Source organism: Denticeps clupeoides, chromosome 1, assembly GCF_900700375.1.
Source record: "Denticeps clupeoides chromosome 1, fDenClu1.1, whole genome shotgun sequence".
NCBI lineage: Eukaryota > Metazoa > Chordata > Actinopteri > Clupeiformes > Denticipitidae > Denticeps > Denticeps clupeoides.
Genome location: NC_041707.1, coordinates 13612616 through 13628169, shown reverse-complemented (window position 1 = coordinate 13628169; position 15554 = coordinate 13612616). Strand labels below are relative to the sequence as shown.

Genomic DNA, 15554 nt, shown 5'->3' with positions numbered 1-15554 from the left:
CCAAAAGCTGCGTCTGCTTATTTTAATATAGGTTAGTCCACGTTTTTCCCAGAGGCCGCCTGGTCAGGAAGGAGACTGGACAGCCGTCTGTGAAGCCATGGTGCAGATTGCAACGTGCAGGCAACGTAAAGAAGCTCCTGTCTCCTGGCATCTGTGTGACATTTTATCCGGTGATGTGGAGCCATCCAGGTCTATCAGGGGGGTCACTGACAAGACAGGCGAGAGTAGAAAATCCCCAACGCGTAAGATTAATCCTGACTCTCTGGAACTGGGTTTCACGTTTGTCCTTCAAATTTCGGGTCTGGGTTTGTTTCGTTTTTTTTTTTATAATTTTTTTGCCGTTTGCCATTTGTCTTCTGATAACGTTAAATCCAGTAAATGCAATGAAGGAGCCGCTTTCTGCTACAAGCCACATCTGCCTCTAGGAACCAAACATCCAATTCTGTCCCTCACTTATTACATTTAACAAGGGCTTTAAAAAAGTGAAACTATAGCATTTAAACTTTGAACTCTGAAATTACTTTATACCGGTTCCCTTCTCGGCCAGAAATGTACAGAGTCTTGCATGCAGGGTATGTACATATATAGACGTTGCAAAACTTAACTCCACCACATCCACAATAACACCCTGCCTGGTCTGTTTCAACCACATTTTAAGTACCAGTTTCCCCCCTCAAGTGTTATTCTGGATCTTTGAACTTCCATCATGGTTGATATCCAACAGTTCAGTGGCCTCCGTTCCCCTGACCCTTCTCTTTCACCGCCTCCGTCACCCCTTCGTTCCATTAGAGCTGACGGCTGAGTTTCTGGGCTTGCCTCTCCTTGGCGTCGAAGGCAAACTTGGTGTCCTGCAGCTGCTCGATGATCTCCTTGGCTTCCTTCATGTCGACGGCGAGCTGGTTGTACTTCTCGGAGAGCTCCTGGTTCTCCCGCCGGAGCTCCACCACCAGCTGGCTCAGCTCCTCACTCTGCCGGCTGCAGTGCAGCTTCAGCTGCTCCATCTCCGACAGCGTCGACTCCATGCGCTTCACCAGACCCTCCAGCTTATCTTTGGACATCTTCTCACTTTGCTGCAGGAGGGAGCTGCCTTTGCAGAAGTAAAACTTGCGAAGCAGTGCTGCCCCTGAGCCTCGTCAGGTTATTTTGGACCTAATCCACGATCACTTGCATGGCTGGATATAGAGCACACCTCACCCCACCTACTCATCGCCTATTCGGCTTAATCCTCTTAGCAGGGCCCTCCTGGGCCACGCTCAAAGCCTACAACGGTCGGGCAAAAGAAAGATTACTCGGCCTTGCGGAGGAAGCTGAAGAAAGATAAATGAACAGATCTTTCTAAAACACAAAGACCACCAGAGGACCATAATGAAATCAGACGTTCACGCCCCATTTACATTTATGGCATTTATCAGATGCCCTTATCCAGAGCGACTTACAATTAGTATTAACAGGGACAGTCCCCCCCTGGAGCAACTTGGGGTTAAGTGTCTTGCTCAGGGACACAATGGTAGTAAGCGGGATTTGAACCCAGGTCTTATGGTTCATAGGCAAGTGTGTTACCCACTAGGCCACTTTTACCCATTTACTACCATTGTGAACCTAAGCAAGACGGATAAACCAGAGGTCCCCCGAGGGGAATAACCCCATAATTGATGATAGTAAATCAGTCTGGATAAGACCTTCACATAAAAGTAGATTGGAAGTAGCTTAGTGTGCGAAACGCTCGCCTATGAACCAGAAAAATACAAAGTCACAGGTTCAAACCCCACTTACTACCATTGCGTCACTTAACCCAGAGTGTCTCAAGGGGGACTGTCCCTGCAACGTTGCTCTGGAGAAGGGCGTATGTGAACATTAGGGGTGCATGCCAGCTGATGGTTCAGAAGAAGGGTGCTTAATTTGGACAGATCCACTAGTGCCTACAGGTGACAACAAAACCACAGTGTTAATCTAAATGTGGGAGCCAGTCAGTCCCCATGGTGACAGTTCACGCCTTCGGAGTTCCAGGCTTCGCGCCAGTGCCAGGGGAGAATTCTGTGGAATTTTCACACAATGCTTCCCACCCCACAAGCAGACATGCTGTACATCTCAGATTACGCACAAACGCCACTGAAAATGACCAAAATTTGGTGGCACTTACTGACAAAAAATGCACCCCCAACACATAATTAGTAAATCAGAGGACAAATGCTGAAGATTCATTTCATGCTATGGAATAACAATCTGTAGACTTGGGATTGACCATAACTGAGGGGCCAGTGCTCTACTCAGTAATAAGTCTCATTTATTCAACAACCTCCCAAAACTGTACAAATCAGATTTAAAAAAAAAAAAAAAAAATTGTTTCAAAACATAAAAAAAAAAAAAACAACCGATCTGTTAGTGTACTACTGTACCAAAAAAAAAAAAAAAGAAAAACACTGAAAAAAGAAAAAACTAAAATCACAGCATTAAGTAAAGTATCACATGACGTTTACACAGCCTTTGGTGCCAGTTTCTCTTTCGGCTGTGGGGAGTTCATCTTGGTCACTTGAGAAGTTCGGTGTGTGTGCTACATTCCAAGCTGTCGCCTCCTCCTGCTTCCTCAAGAGCAGTGGTGGATGGGGGGGCAGTGTGCCAATGAAACCCCAGTCCGACGGTGTTAAAATTGGAAAGATGAAAAATATTCACTCTGTTCATTAAACAACCGGTTTGCTGGAAAGGTTGTGTACGGTCCAGAGAACTTTGGTCTGAAGCTCTCAACATTGCCATTACCATGGCATTTGTTTGCAGAGAACAAAGTGAATGCTGGTTTCGTGGCCAGATAAAGCAACAGCTGGAATTAAATGAAGGTAGAAATATCCTGTGATCAAACAGTTATTTGTCAAACAGTGTAGTTATTTCCCACAATTTGTCACCCCACTGACACACACACACACACAATCGGAATCTGAAATGCTAATCCTCTTTGTAAGGCTGACTGCAATTAGAGCCCAATTGCAGGGTGTCCCCCTCCATCTTTTTTCATGTCTACAAACATTCATGCAACAGTAATCTTAGACCAAAAGTGGAACCAAAATACTAAGTGTAAATAAGAATGAAAATTTAACGACATTCAATCCACCCAAAAAAACAATAATATTAACAATAAAAAAATTATCCAGTCCAGTCACACGTCCAGTCCGGGGTTATTCTGGTTTTCTTTTTTTTTTTGCTGCCCCGAGTCCTTAATGAGGGCAGATGGGTGTGGTTTAGGGGACAAAGTCCATTTGCCCGCTATATGTAGAACTGGTGTGTAGCCAGCTGGTCCATGAAGGGGCGTACCAGGTTGTCTGTGGCAAAGTAAAACACTAAGCCAAAGGCGATGGAGATGGGGAGGGCCGGAAGGGCCTTCTTAAATATGGCCAGCAGCAGCAGAGTAAGACACAGGCCCTGTGTGGTAGAAGAAGAAAAAAAAAGAATCATGAAATTGGGAGACACAATGAGGGCAAGGAGAGGGACAACAACGCTAAAAAGAAAACTGCATTATTTTAGTTGGGGTGGGGGGGTTATATAATAGAATATATACAAACAGAGAATGGTGAATTATTAGGGCTGTCATACAATCATTGCATCGTGATGTGGATGATATTGCATCAATGCAGTGCAGAATATAATCGATAACATCATAATGACTTGGAGAGTTTCTGGGGTCAGTATAAAAATTCTTGTTAAAAAGAAATGCCGGTAGTGACTATGGCGGCCTGATCAGAGTACAGCGCCGCTCCGGGTAGGAGTTTCATGCTGCGTGGCGCGACACCCTGCGGTCTTGTTCTAGCACAATGTTTTTTTTTTTTTACTTTGACCGCTGCGCTGTGACGTATTTCCGCACGATCAATAGAATCCAAGCGTGCGAGTTTCCTTTTTGTCCCTTCAAAACACAAAGCGGGACTGGAGAACATTAACATCTTACTTTTCGCGTACTTTTCGTACAAGACCTAAACTCTTGTATTTGAAAAAATCATGTAACCTTGTAGAAATGTATGGGATGCATCGATATCAAGACATTAATACTCATAATCAAATCGTGAGACCAGTGAATGCTCACACCTCTATGAATTATGCTGGTCTTTCCTTGCTGAACATTGCTAACCCATTTATTTATTTTTGACTGGTGTGTGCATGTGTGATTTCGACACTGCCCTGACAGCTCTGTTGTTTAATCAGGCATGTGTACAATGTGCCATAAATATATATCAGTTCCTCCACTTGGGCCTGTGGCAACGGTTAGCAATTATATACCAAATAAAACTAATTATTTAAACAAACACTCTGGATATGAACAATGAATGAGGAGAGAGATATTTTTTTTGAATATATGGGAACTTACAATGAGAATAGCAACAAAGCAGGCCAGTGTAGTATTCCAGTCTCCACTCGCTGTGGCGGAGGCCTTCCCGACCAACATGCTGTAAAAGATGAAGTCTCCAAGGCCCAGCTTCACACCCCCTGGGAACAAACACGCACAACATTAAATTTCAGTGCCTCCAAGGTTCACAGGGCTCTCCTTAATTAATCTGCAAACATAGATCTGTAGCCTGTGATTACTGGGCTGTGTCATGGAGCCGAAGTAGATTCCAGAGTTTTAGATTAAAGCTAGGAATAAAAGCCCAGTCATTTCCTGAAAACTGATGACGCCCTAATATTTTCCTTTTTTAGCAGCCTTCCTTCTCTGGGATCAGTCTACTAGCGTGCCACAAGACACACACACACACACACACACACACACAAAAACTCAATAGGGGTGATTTAAGACTTGATTACACGGTTCCCCTGTTAGTCAAGCTCCATGTCGACTCCTGCATGGTTTTAGTGGTTTGCATGTCTGCCGTTAACCCTGAGTAAGTGCCGGGCCTGCTCGCCTGTCTACACTTACTCTCCTCGTCGTCATCCTCCACAGGCGGTCGTGCTGAAGGCATCTGCTGAATCTCACGCCGTGTATCCTCCGTAGACTGCAGGGGTCCCAGCTGGTGCTGCTGCTGGTTCACCCAGGTTGATGTGAAGCCCCCATCATCTTCTGTTGGGCTGGTTGGTGTCATAGGTACAGCTGGGGTTGCATAGAGTGAAAATGGATGCATTAGTATGAAGCAAGGCTACCTTCACAATAAAGGGAGATCCATCAATTTATTGTAACCATTCTTCTGTTTTAACCTTTTTGTTCTGATTTCTATATTGGTAGAATATAGAACAGTACCATCCACTGGTGTGGTAGTGGACTCACCTTGGCTTTCTGACTGAGCGGGTACAGAGTTATTCCTAGGCTCTGAATTGTCTGCCATGCCAACCAGCCACACCATGGTTGCTAAAAAAACATAAATGCACATAATAAAGATTAGGAAAAGTGAAGTAATATCACCTTCTGTGTCAATAACAATTTACTGTTCTCAATTCAATTCATTCATTTCATTTTTTATTTGGTGTTCATTGCAATGAGACCACCATATTGCCATACTAATTACTAAAATCACAATTGCTCTTTATTGCAGACTCTCAAAGGTCCTAGTGATAGTGGGGAATAAATAATCCTGAGCCTGATTTGTGGGATGTGAGTAGCAAGACACTTTTAACAGATAACTTGTTGGCCCCTGGGCCCAGATATATAAACAGTCTGATACATAATGGTTGTCCTTGTCTTTGTCCATGTGAGATTTTTTTTTTTTTTTAAGTAGCCCCATATATGATAAATTCTGGTGAATTTAGTGGAAATAAATGGACAACATTAAAAAATGAGATGAAGAAATCCTTTCAGCCTATATTTAGAGTAGAATCTGTGCACAGAGCACCAAAACTATCAAGACCCTGGGCCTGGGAGGCCTGTTCGGTAATCTGTACCTTTAACAAGCCTGTCCACTTTTTGAGATACTAAATCCATACCATAAAGAGTCAGTAAGTGGCAATTATAATTCTCCAAAGTAGACTATTAATTGTTTAGTAGCAATTTAACTAAAGGACAATATAACACTAAATCTTATTCAAAACAATATGCTATTAAAATAAATGATATAATGTAAATACACAATAGAAAACTTAAAATAGATAGTTTACTTTAGAATCTCAGACAGACATTTTGTGGTGCGGGTTTATCCTCCGAAAAGTTCATCGAAAAATGTGATGAGTGACAGTAAATGACAAGTCATGCTCATCAATGAAGGACACGCAATCGGTCATTGAGGGTGGAATTTCTCTCGCAACTGGAGCAGTGGTGGCCTAGTTGTTAAGGAAGCAGCCCTGTAATCATAAGGTTGCTGGTTCGAATCCCATTCCACCAAGGTGCCACTGTGTAAAGCAGCGTCCCCACACACTGCTCCCCGGGTGCCTGTCATGGCTGCCCACTGCTCACTAACGGTGATGGCTTAAATGCAGAGGACATATTTCACTTTGTGCACTGTGTGCTGTGCATCACAATGACAATCACTTTACTTTAAAAGAGCTTAAAAAAAAAAAAAAAAAAGAGAAAGAACACTGAAAGCATCACCTGATGACGGTAGCCAAGATTTGCCAATCAAATGAACATTTCTTCTAAAAAAACGAACACTTAATAAAACTAATTTACACGATGTGAAACACTTTTACCAATCACTGATCTAAATTTAAAGGCATCCGAATACGATGTGTTATTGAGTGGAAGTTCGTGTTTTTACTGCCTGACTGAAATTAACTAAAAGGTGTGTTGCATTGCTCAGACTGCAACAAACCTGTTTTTATATTCATTTATTCAGCCACACTGATAGGCCATTAACCCCGAATATTTATATCCTGAACCCTGAATATTTATAAACCTGGTCTCGGTAAATTGATTGGGATTTTATAGCAAGCAAGCAGAAAACTGCTGTGCCTCGTGGGAGGTCTTACAAGAATAGATAAGCGCTGGGAAGATGGGTTCATTCCTCTCCTGGGCAGTCTCCACAAGAATCCGCAGAGGACCTTTTGGACACAGGACAGCCAGAAGATCTGCAGGAAGAGAATGAAGAGGAATGTGTACAGAAAATAGGAAGTACTAGAAATAATGTTCAGCAAAAAATTAAATGCTTGATCCCATAGCAGATTAATTCTGTAAATCAACAGAGCACAACATTCTACGTTCTTTTGGCAGAGCTGTATATACAGGAAATCTTAAGTTTGTGCAAAACAGACTGCAAAGCCGCATCCTTCCACTTCCATCACATCCTGACCTTTCGCTCCTGCTGAGAGGGCTAAAACAGAGTAATAGTCCACATGTATGCTAATTAAACTAAACAGGTCAGAAATCTTTTAGAGAGTCCAGTGTAGAATCAACAAGATACATGACCACTCCAAATTCACCATGGCAGCTCCCAAAGATTCACCATTAAAATGTGTTCAAAAGCAAAAGCATAATTAAAATACTGGTTTAAAAACAGCTTATAAAGAATAAAGCATCATTATATTTTAAATTGGTGAAGCCCGGGCCTTGTTGTGCTGTTTTGGGGCAAAAACTGCTTTGAACACAAGCGAAGTAGCTGACTGCATGGAAGTGCCAGGCATGACTCACCGTAGACAGAAATGACCGCCAGAATGAGCCAGGCAGTCCACTCTGGCAGGTATTTAATGAACACAAGAGCCATGAGTGCACTGATCATGATGAGGTAGGCCTGCTGCAGGCGCAGGGGACCTTTCCAGTGGATGCAGATCATGCCAACCACTCCAAAATTCCACATGATCAATGCCAGGGTCAAATAATCCATCGCCACGTTGTAGGTTTTGAAGACTTGCCTGTTAAGAGATTTTTTTAATCTGTTACGCTCTGACCAACTTTCAGTGATAGCCATGTGATTCAAACAAGCTCAAACAATTGTAGCATGATTGATATCCAATAAATGACTATTGTTACACAGGGGTTGTTTATACTCTTGACATAAGGACAATCTAAATGAAATTTTTTTTTTTTTTGCAAAGTGTGCTACAACCTACAAAACATGCAATGACAAATGACACCAAAACATAAATGCGTTTACTTTTTCAGCCAGTGAACATGAACTCACCCAAGATAGATGAAGGAGAAAAAGAACAGAAGAAGCAGTGAGGAGAAGAAGAGCCATGCATGGATCACCTAGTGGAAGAAAGGGGGGGGGGTTACATCTTCACATTCACATACATCAGCATATATGGGGCAGTGATGGCCTAGTGGTTAAGGAAGCGGCCCCGTAATCAGAAGGTTGCTGGTTCGAATCCCGATCTGCCAAGTTACCACAGAGGTGCCACTGAGCAAAGCACCGTCCCCACACACTGCTCCCCGGGCGCCTGTCATGGCTGCCCACTGCTCACTCAGGGTGATGGATTAAATGCAGAGGACAAATTTCACTGTGTGCACTGTGTGCTGTGCTGCTGTGTATCACGTGTGACAATCACTTCACTTTACTTTATATATATTCACATATAGCAAGTCCAGATAAATGCATGGAAGTACATTATGCCCACGTGCATGGGGGCTTACCTTGTAACATCGATTCTTGTAAAGCAGTACCAGCACCAGCGTCATGACCACAATAACACTGATCATGATGGTTGCATTGAGGACTGAGTTGAGGGCACGCTCGCCAACTGTGTCTGTATTCTCTGGGAATGGCGTGTAGATCCTGTGCCAAAACATCCAGACTGCATTCAAATCAACAATCACTGCGAACAGTGGCGCACCCAAAAACACAAATCTTGGTCTTTGTTTTGGCTTTCCACAAATGAGAACCAAATACTATAATTTAAGCACTGTAACACTTATACTTAAGATCTCCAAACAAGGAAAACCAAACGTACAACCCTTGTTTTCAGTTTAGTCCCTCTGTTCAAGAGTCTCAAGTTTATACCAGTTCCCTTTGTTAGTTTTGCCATCTGGTGGTCGGGCAGGAAATTGCATCACATGGAAAATGAACCACAAATGAGCAAGTGCAATCTTGTCCACAAAAGGTCACATCTTTTGAATGACCAAAAGCACCAAAACAATGATCTCCTTTAATTAATAAACCAATAAGCAACTCCAAAAGGATTCTATGGGTCACCAAAACAGATTTATGAGATAATGCTATGTACATTATAATGTTATCTTAGTCTTGACCGTGTACTGTGACTTAAGCAATATATGACAACATTTTAAAGTGTTTTTGTGTTTGCTGATTGTTAAATTTGGTTGGTTAAAAAAAACAAAAAAAACATGGTGGGCTACTGGCTTCCATTGCTGCTGTTTATTTTAATACAAGCAATAAGACACTTTCTGAATTCTGCAGCCCTACACCACACCTTATCCAACTCGAGAACTATGTGCAGAGAGGTTGAATCAAATGTGCCAAAAGAGAGAAAACTTTAAAGATTCCTTTTTAAGAAATTTTCACTATGTGAGATTATTTACCATTAATACGAGTTCGCCTAGCCTGTCTATGGTCCTGCAGTGGTTACAAATGGTGATATGTATAAAGAGTGCTGTGGTCATTCTGCTTCACTGTTCAGAGAGCAGCAGCTCAGACAGTCGAAACTGGAATTTGTCCCACAAATGTTTTTTTTTTTTTTTTTTTAGTTCCTAAAACCAGTGGGTTAATTTCATTTTTCTGGAAACACGTCAACACGACTTCCTGTCTGCGCCAGACATTGTTGTTGGTGAATGGTGTTGATAACGTAATTTCCGTCCTTCTCTCCTCCTCATAATCTCTTAAAACTACAGACACTGAAACGGTGCTTCTGGGGGAAATCTCATTGTGGGACTGGCTAAAAGTGGCTGTAATTCTGCATCACACCTGATTTTCTGAAAAAGACTTCAGTTACAGTATTAGGGAACCACTATAAGACCAACATAAAAGCAGAAAAGAAAAAGACTTCATGTCAGGGGACCTTTAAAAAGTGTGCAGGGCGCGTGCCCTCCAAGACCAAGATTAGAGACCCCTGCTGTACAATCGTGACGGAGCTCATATTGAAATGTACTCACAGCTGCTGTCCATCGTTCTGGGTGTAGAAGCTGACCGACTTGATGGTTGCAACGACCACCACCATGCAGAGCGTGACGGGTACAAAGAGCATGATCACGTGCTTTGCTCCATACTTCAGCGTCAGCTCTTCGTCCTCTTCTTCCTCACTGTCAGTGACGACCTGCGGAGCCCTGGGGGGCTGCCCATTGAGCTCGGCCTCCCCCCGACTTGGTCTCTGTGCGGCCCCAGCGTCGCTACGTTGCCGGCCCTCTGGCTGCTGCCTTTCTGCCTGCTACAGAGAGCAACAAAAGAGGTTTTTAAATACAAACCAATTTATTCCCTTTTCAACAGCATTTACCTTCATGACCACATGAGTTACTTGTGGTTGAAGGTCTTTTTAAAAACACTTCTGTAATGCTGCAAGTTAAAAGTCTTTCCCTTTCTTTTTGCTGACTGTCACAATGTGGGCAGTCATTGGTCAGGGAGCAACCGCGGGTATTCCAAACACGGAGACAAACCTGGACAGCCTAACTCAGAGAAAGCAAACCCCTTATTTAGAATACCCCGTGGCCACCGCTCAGACATAAACATGCCAGAATGAGCATTATTTTGAATTCAGACTGATGTGAGAAGATTTAATCTTAGTACATTTGTTTGTAGGCTGTTCCGGGATTTACTATCGACAGGATACTGCTCAGAAGCGTAGCCGTCCACAGCCTATCCGGCAATAATATAATCAGGGAATAGAGCGGCAGGTTCAGGCAAAAGAGAGTTCAGCTTCTACCAGGTTTTCCTCTACTGCCGCATACCTGTCTATCTGTCTATACTTGACTATACCTGGGGCAGTGGTTGGCCTAGCAGATAAGGAAATGGACCTGAACCACGTTCTGCCATGGGGTCACTGAGCAAGTCAACTTCATTTCTAGAGCACTTTACCAGCGGTTCCACTGCACCAAAGCACTGTACAGGCACTGTATATGGACAGTAGAAGCGAACAGATAAGAATAAATAAATCAATACATAAAAAATAATGGACAAATAACATAAAAATACATAATAATAATAATACTTTAAACCTTTAAAAAATTAGAGAGGGGTGAAGACAGCAATGTAAAAAAACATTTATGGAAGTCTGGGACAGCCAAAGAGTACAGATGAGTTTTAGGCCTGGATTTAAAAGCAGAGGTTGTAGGGGCAAATTTAACGTCAAGTGGTAGCTGGTTCCACAGGCGGGGCGCAGCAACTGCGAAGGCTGTCACCTATCTGCTTAATGTGAGAACAGGGACTGTTATGTAGCATTTACAGCATTTATCAGACGCCCTTATCCAGAGCGACTTACAGTTAGTAGTTACAGGGACAGTCCCCCCCTGGAGCAACTTAAGGTTAAGTGTCCTGCTCAGGGACACAATGGTAGTAAGTGAGATTTGAACCTGGGTCTTCTGGTTCACAGGCGAGTGTCTTGCCCACTAGGCTACTACCACCCTACGCTGTAAATGTAAATGTAGGGCGGGGCCTGTACGTTTAGGGCCTTAAAAACCATCAATACAATTTTAAGCTGAATTCTAAAATGAACCGGCAATCAGTGCAGTGACACAAGAACTGGGGTAACGTGTTGTCTCTTTTTGTTCATGAGCAGTCAGTAGAGATCACAGCCATGATGTTGGTCACAGTCATACCAGACCAGACAGATTATTTGTACTTTAATTCTGAATGGTGGCCTGGTGAATCCAACATTTGCAAACACGCCCCCTTCAGACTCAGTTCCCGTTTAAAAATAAAAATGTGCTTCTCTGCTGACCAGTGAGTCAGTAAACAAAACTCATGGGATCACAATTTCGGATAGAAGTGATTGTCATTGTGAAGCACAGCACAACGAAATGTGTCCTCCGCATTTAACCATCACCCTTAGTGAGCAGTGGGCAGCCATGACAGGCACTTTACCGCTGTCTTAACCGCTAGGCCACCACTGCCCCCTTATATCCATAACATCAGCTGTTGAATAGATTTTGTGTTCACACCAAGGGCTTTTAGGGGCAGGAAACAGACCCGTAATTGGAAGGTTGCCTGTTCAAATTCAGAACCGCCAAGGTCCCACTGAGCAAAGCAGCGTCCCCACACACTGCTCTCCGGGCACCTGTCTCCTGTTGCAGGAGGATATGTTTCTTTGTGTCACTGTGTGCTGTGCTGCAGTGTATCACAATGCCAATCACTTCACTTACCAACTGTATGTTGCTTTGGACAAAACACCCACCAAGTGAATGTAAATGTAACTGTAAGGTACAATATCAGTGGCGAGATCGCATTGTTCACACTCACCGCATTGTTCACAACAACGTCCACATTGTCAGCCATAGGTATGATGTACAGGCACCACGCCACACATAGAACAACGAAGGTCTCTTTTTCCTGTTGGGAGGGAAATGGGGACATCTTTTACACACAATAAAGGGAGCAACGCATTGTGGACTTCAGTCCCTTAGTTTAATTATGGCTCATAAACAGGTAGTGACTCAAAGGCACAAGGAGAGTCAAAGAGTGTCCATTAAATGCACAGATCTCCAGTGATGCATCTTAAGACCAGAGGACACCCACTGATCATCAACAGTCCCGTTGGGGCAGGTTATTCGAAAACCAGAGCTTGCGAACTGTGCATTCTTGATGAAAGGTTTGACATATTTTGACTACATTTTAGCTAGACGAGACACCCAGGCGTATTCATCCAGCAAACAAAACAAATTCACACCGTGGGTCGCCATTCCGTGGTATGTAGCCTGGTGGGTAACACACTCGCCTATGAACCAGAAGACCCAGGTTCAAATCCCACTTACTACCACTTAACCCTGACTTGCTCCAGGGGGGACCGTCCCTGTAACTATTGACTGTAAGTCGATAAGGACATCTGATAAATGCAGTAAATGTAATACACGTCCGGCGTCCTGGTTATTAGGGTGGGGGAAACGACTCGGTTGGCGACTTTCAAACCAGCACGGAAACCCCCACCCCACCCGAGGTGTCGCCGTGAGCCGAATTCCTGTCCCCCCGCAGCCTAGCCTTCCGTCAACTTTTGTCTCTCGTCCCGGTGCGGGCGCCTCGTCGGCGGCTACGTGCGAGAAAACGAACGCGGGTCCGGTCTGGCCAACGTGCCGCCCCGCGTTTACGCGGCGAGTGTTGGCGGAGGTCTCGTAAAAGGCCAGCCGGGTCGCCACGCACTAGCCAGCTAGTGGGCTTAGCTGTGGGGAAGGAGACAAAAAGCCGGCTGAGGGGGAACCGGCCGCCTCTCACCACTTCGCGTTTGGGAGTTTTCCGCTTGTGCCGCGTCCTGGAAAATCCCCGTCGCGCCGCTCTGCTGCGGATGGCACTTCGCTACATGCCGCTCATTCGTTCTACATTCAACAACTCGAGTGCGCGTATCGCTTCCTATTCGGCCGACACACTTCCTCCCCCGCCCACCACGGCGTCAGGGAGCGACCGACCTGAGATCAGCCCCGCCGTTCCTCCCAATACGGCTAGGAAAGGCTGCAGTGCGGGGACACTGACCTCGACTCAGCACAGAAACAGCCACCACGAGCTTCGTAGGGGATTGGCTGACGAATAAAGGACGCACTCCGCGCCTATAGGCGGCGCCGCTCGGCAACAGAAGAGCCGTGGCGAAGCCGCGAAGGAGGACTTCCGGGTAGTTCGGTCGAGGGCTCGGGCGCGTTTTATCCCCCCCCTTAATTTTTTAACCCAGTTTTTTTTATTTTGATACGCCAGTATGGTAAGCACACACGCTCGCCGCGTCGTGCGTATTATAAGTCGCATCTGAGCCCCATGCGTGTGTTTGTAAAGTAGCGCGTCTCCTCTCGCTCGGATGTCGCGTGGCGTTTCTAGCTCCCTTCGTCGCCTCGTTTCGCCGAAACTTCGCGTTGCGGGATGTTCGACGCGTTCTGCTTCAGTTTGGATGTTAAGTCACTCACCAGTTTAAAGCCTTTTTTTTTTTTGCTGTGTTCACGTAGTTTTATTTTTTTTCTGCGGTTCCTCGGTGGGTTGAAACGAGGCGGCGTCGTCGTGGTGGTGCAGCCCGCGGATATTTAGTTCTTGTATCGTTTGTTACTACACAAATCGTACGAGTCCCAGACAACTTTGTTTTTTTTCCGACCAGGTTCCCTCTGGTTTGTTCTGCTACGATGCGAACACGCCCGTGTAACTAAACCCCCGTTCGGCAGAACAATAGGCGTGTGGGTTGCAGGGGGCAAAAACAAAAATGTGGACCAGAAGAGCCGTCTCGGGGATCACTTGTAGCTTTGTAGTTTTTTTTTAGTGCTTTAATTGAATCCCGCGTGTTTTTTTGTTTTGTTTTTGCATTTGCAGTCGCACACCATTCTGCTGGTCCAGCCCACCAAGAGGCCAGAAGGCAGGACGTACGCGGACTACGAGTCTGTAAATGAGTGCATGGAAGGTGAGCGTTTTCTCGCCTCAGGAGACTCGGCCCAATGGCGCTGGTCCTGAACCACGGCTTCCTCCTCTTTTTTTTTTTTTTTTTTTAGGTGTGTGTAAAATGTACGAGGAGCATTTGAAGAGGATGAATCCCAACAGCCCGTCGATCACGTACGACATCAGCCAGCTGTTTGATTTCATCGATGATCTCGCAGATCTTAGCTGCCTGGTGTAAGTGTATTCAGATCGTCTTTATTTTGCTCACAGACTGATTTTCACAGCTTCACCAGCCCTAATGCGTATTTAACTCTTAACATTTGACAACAATGTATTCATAAGGGAGGTGACAATATTTCTGAATGTATATACAATCACAATAACTTGTTGGAAGGGTAGGTTTGTAAAACCTTGCGTTGTATAAGAATTTAATATGAACAGACTATATATGTGCAGAAATTTTTGTAATAGTTCAGTGATTTAGTTTCTAAATCAATTGTTTAGATGGGTAAATACTGAGTTTGCATTTTTATTGATTTATTATTAATTTAATTGAGCACAGTTCTGGAGGGAAGGGATGCATTTACGAACCTTCAGTATTTTACTGTAACCTCTGCTTATGATGTTTAGCTACAGGTGCAGATGTGGTCTGTAGTTTCACGTTTTTGTCTTGTTTGCAGGTATCGGGCTGACACTCAGACATACCAGCCATACAACAAAGACTGGATCAAAGAGAAAATCTATGTACTGTTGCGTCGTCAGGCCCAACAAGCTGGTAAATGAAGCCAGTGACTGAATCTAATGGGGTGGGGGTAGCAGCCACAGTGACCTGGATCATGGGGAAAGTTATGAGTTCTTTGTAGTTTGTGGCCAATGAGTCATGTGTGTGTTGTATTTAGTTTTTTTTAGTTTTTTTTCCCTTTTTGATGAAGCATGGTTATTTTATATTTAAAGATGCCCCTGTAAAATGTATCTTTTTTCAGTAATAAATACATTTACCTTTTATGTGTTCAGTTAATTTTCAATTTAAGTATGTTGGGGTATCATAGTCCAGTTCAAGATACGGAAAACCTTTCAGATTTCCATTAATATTTGTCTTTTAAGAAAGGCACCTACTGGCTGCGAAATACTGATGCTGGTCTACAAAGTCAAACATGGGGTTTCACCATCCTACCTCAGATCCCTTCTTATACCTCACACTCTCCGACACTCCAG

At 44.1% G+C, this 15554-nt stretch overlaps 2 protein-coding genes across 2 annotated transcripts; one reads left to right on the top strand and one right to left on the bottom strand.

The window, feature by feature from the left end:
- Positions 1-2377: 2377 nt before the first annotated feature.
- psen1 (presenilin 1) lies at positions 2378-13364 on the bottom strand. The gene is made up of 11 exons (XM_028976107.1): positions 13209-13364; positions 12243-12332; positions 9947-10218; positions 8471-8612; positions 8019-8086; positions 7529-7749; positions 6871-6969; positions 5240-5320; positions 4895-5065; positions 4349-4467; positions 2378-3411 (listed from the first exon to the last, which is right to left on the bottom strand). Exons 2-11 carry the CDS (start codon positions 12276-12278, stop codon positions 3256-3258), a joined length of 1365 nt encoding a protein of 454 aa, XP_028831940.1. The 5' UTR covers positions 12279-12332; positions 13209-13364; the 3' UTR covers positions 2378-3255.
- Positions 13365-13494: 130 nt separating this feature from the next.
- LOC114788022 (enhancer of rudimentary homolog) lies at positions 13495-15344 on the top strand. The gene is made up of 4 exons (XM_028976121.1): positions 13495-13683; positions 14277-14364; positions 14453-14573; positions 15020-15344. The coding sequence occupies exons 1-4, from the start codon at positions 13681-13683 to the stop codon at positions 15120-15122; spliced, it is 315 nt and encodes a 104-aa protein (XP_028831954.1). The 5' UTR covers positions 13495-13680; the 3' UTR covers positions 15123-15344.
- The last annotated feature ends 210 nt before the right edge of the window (positions 15345-15554 follow it).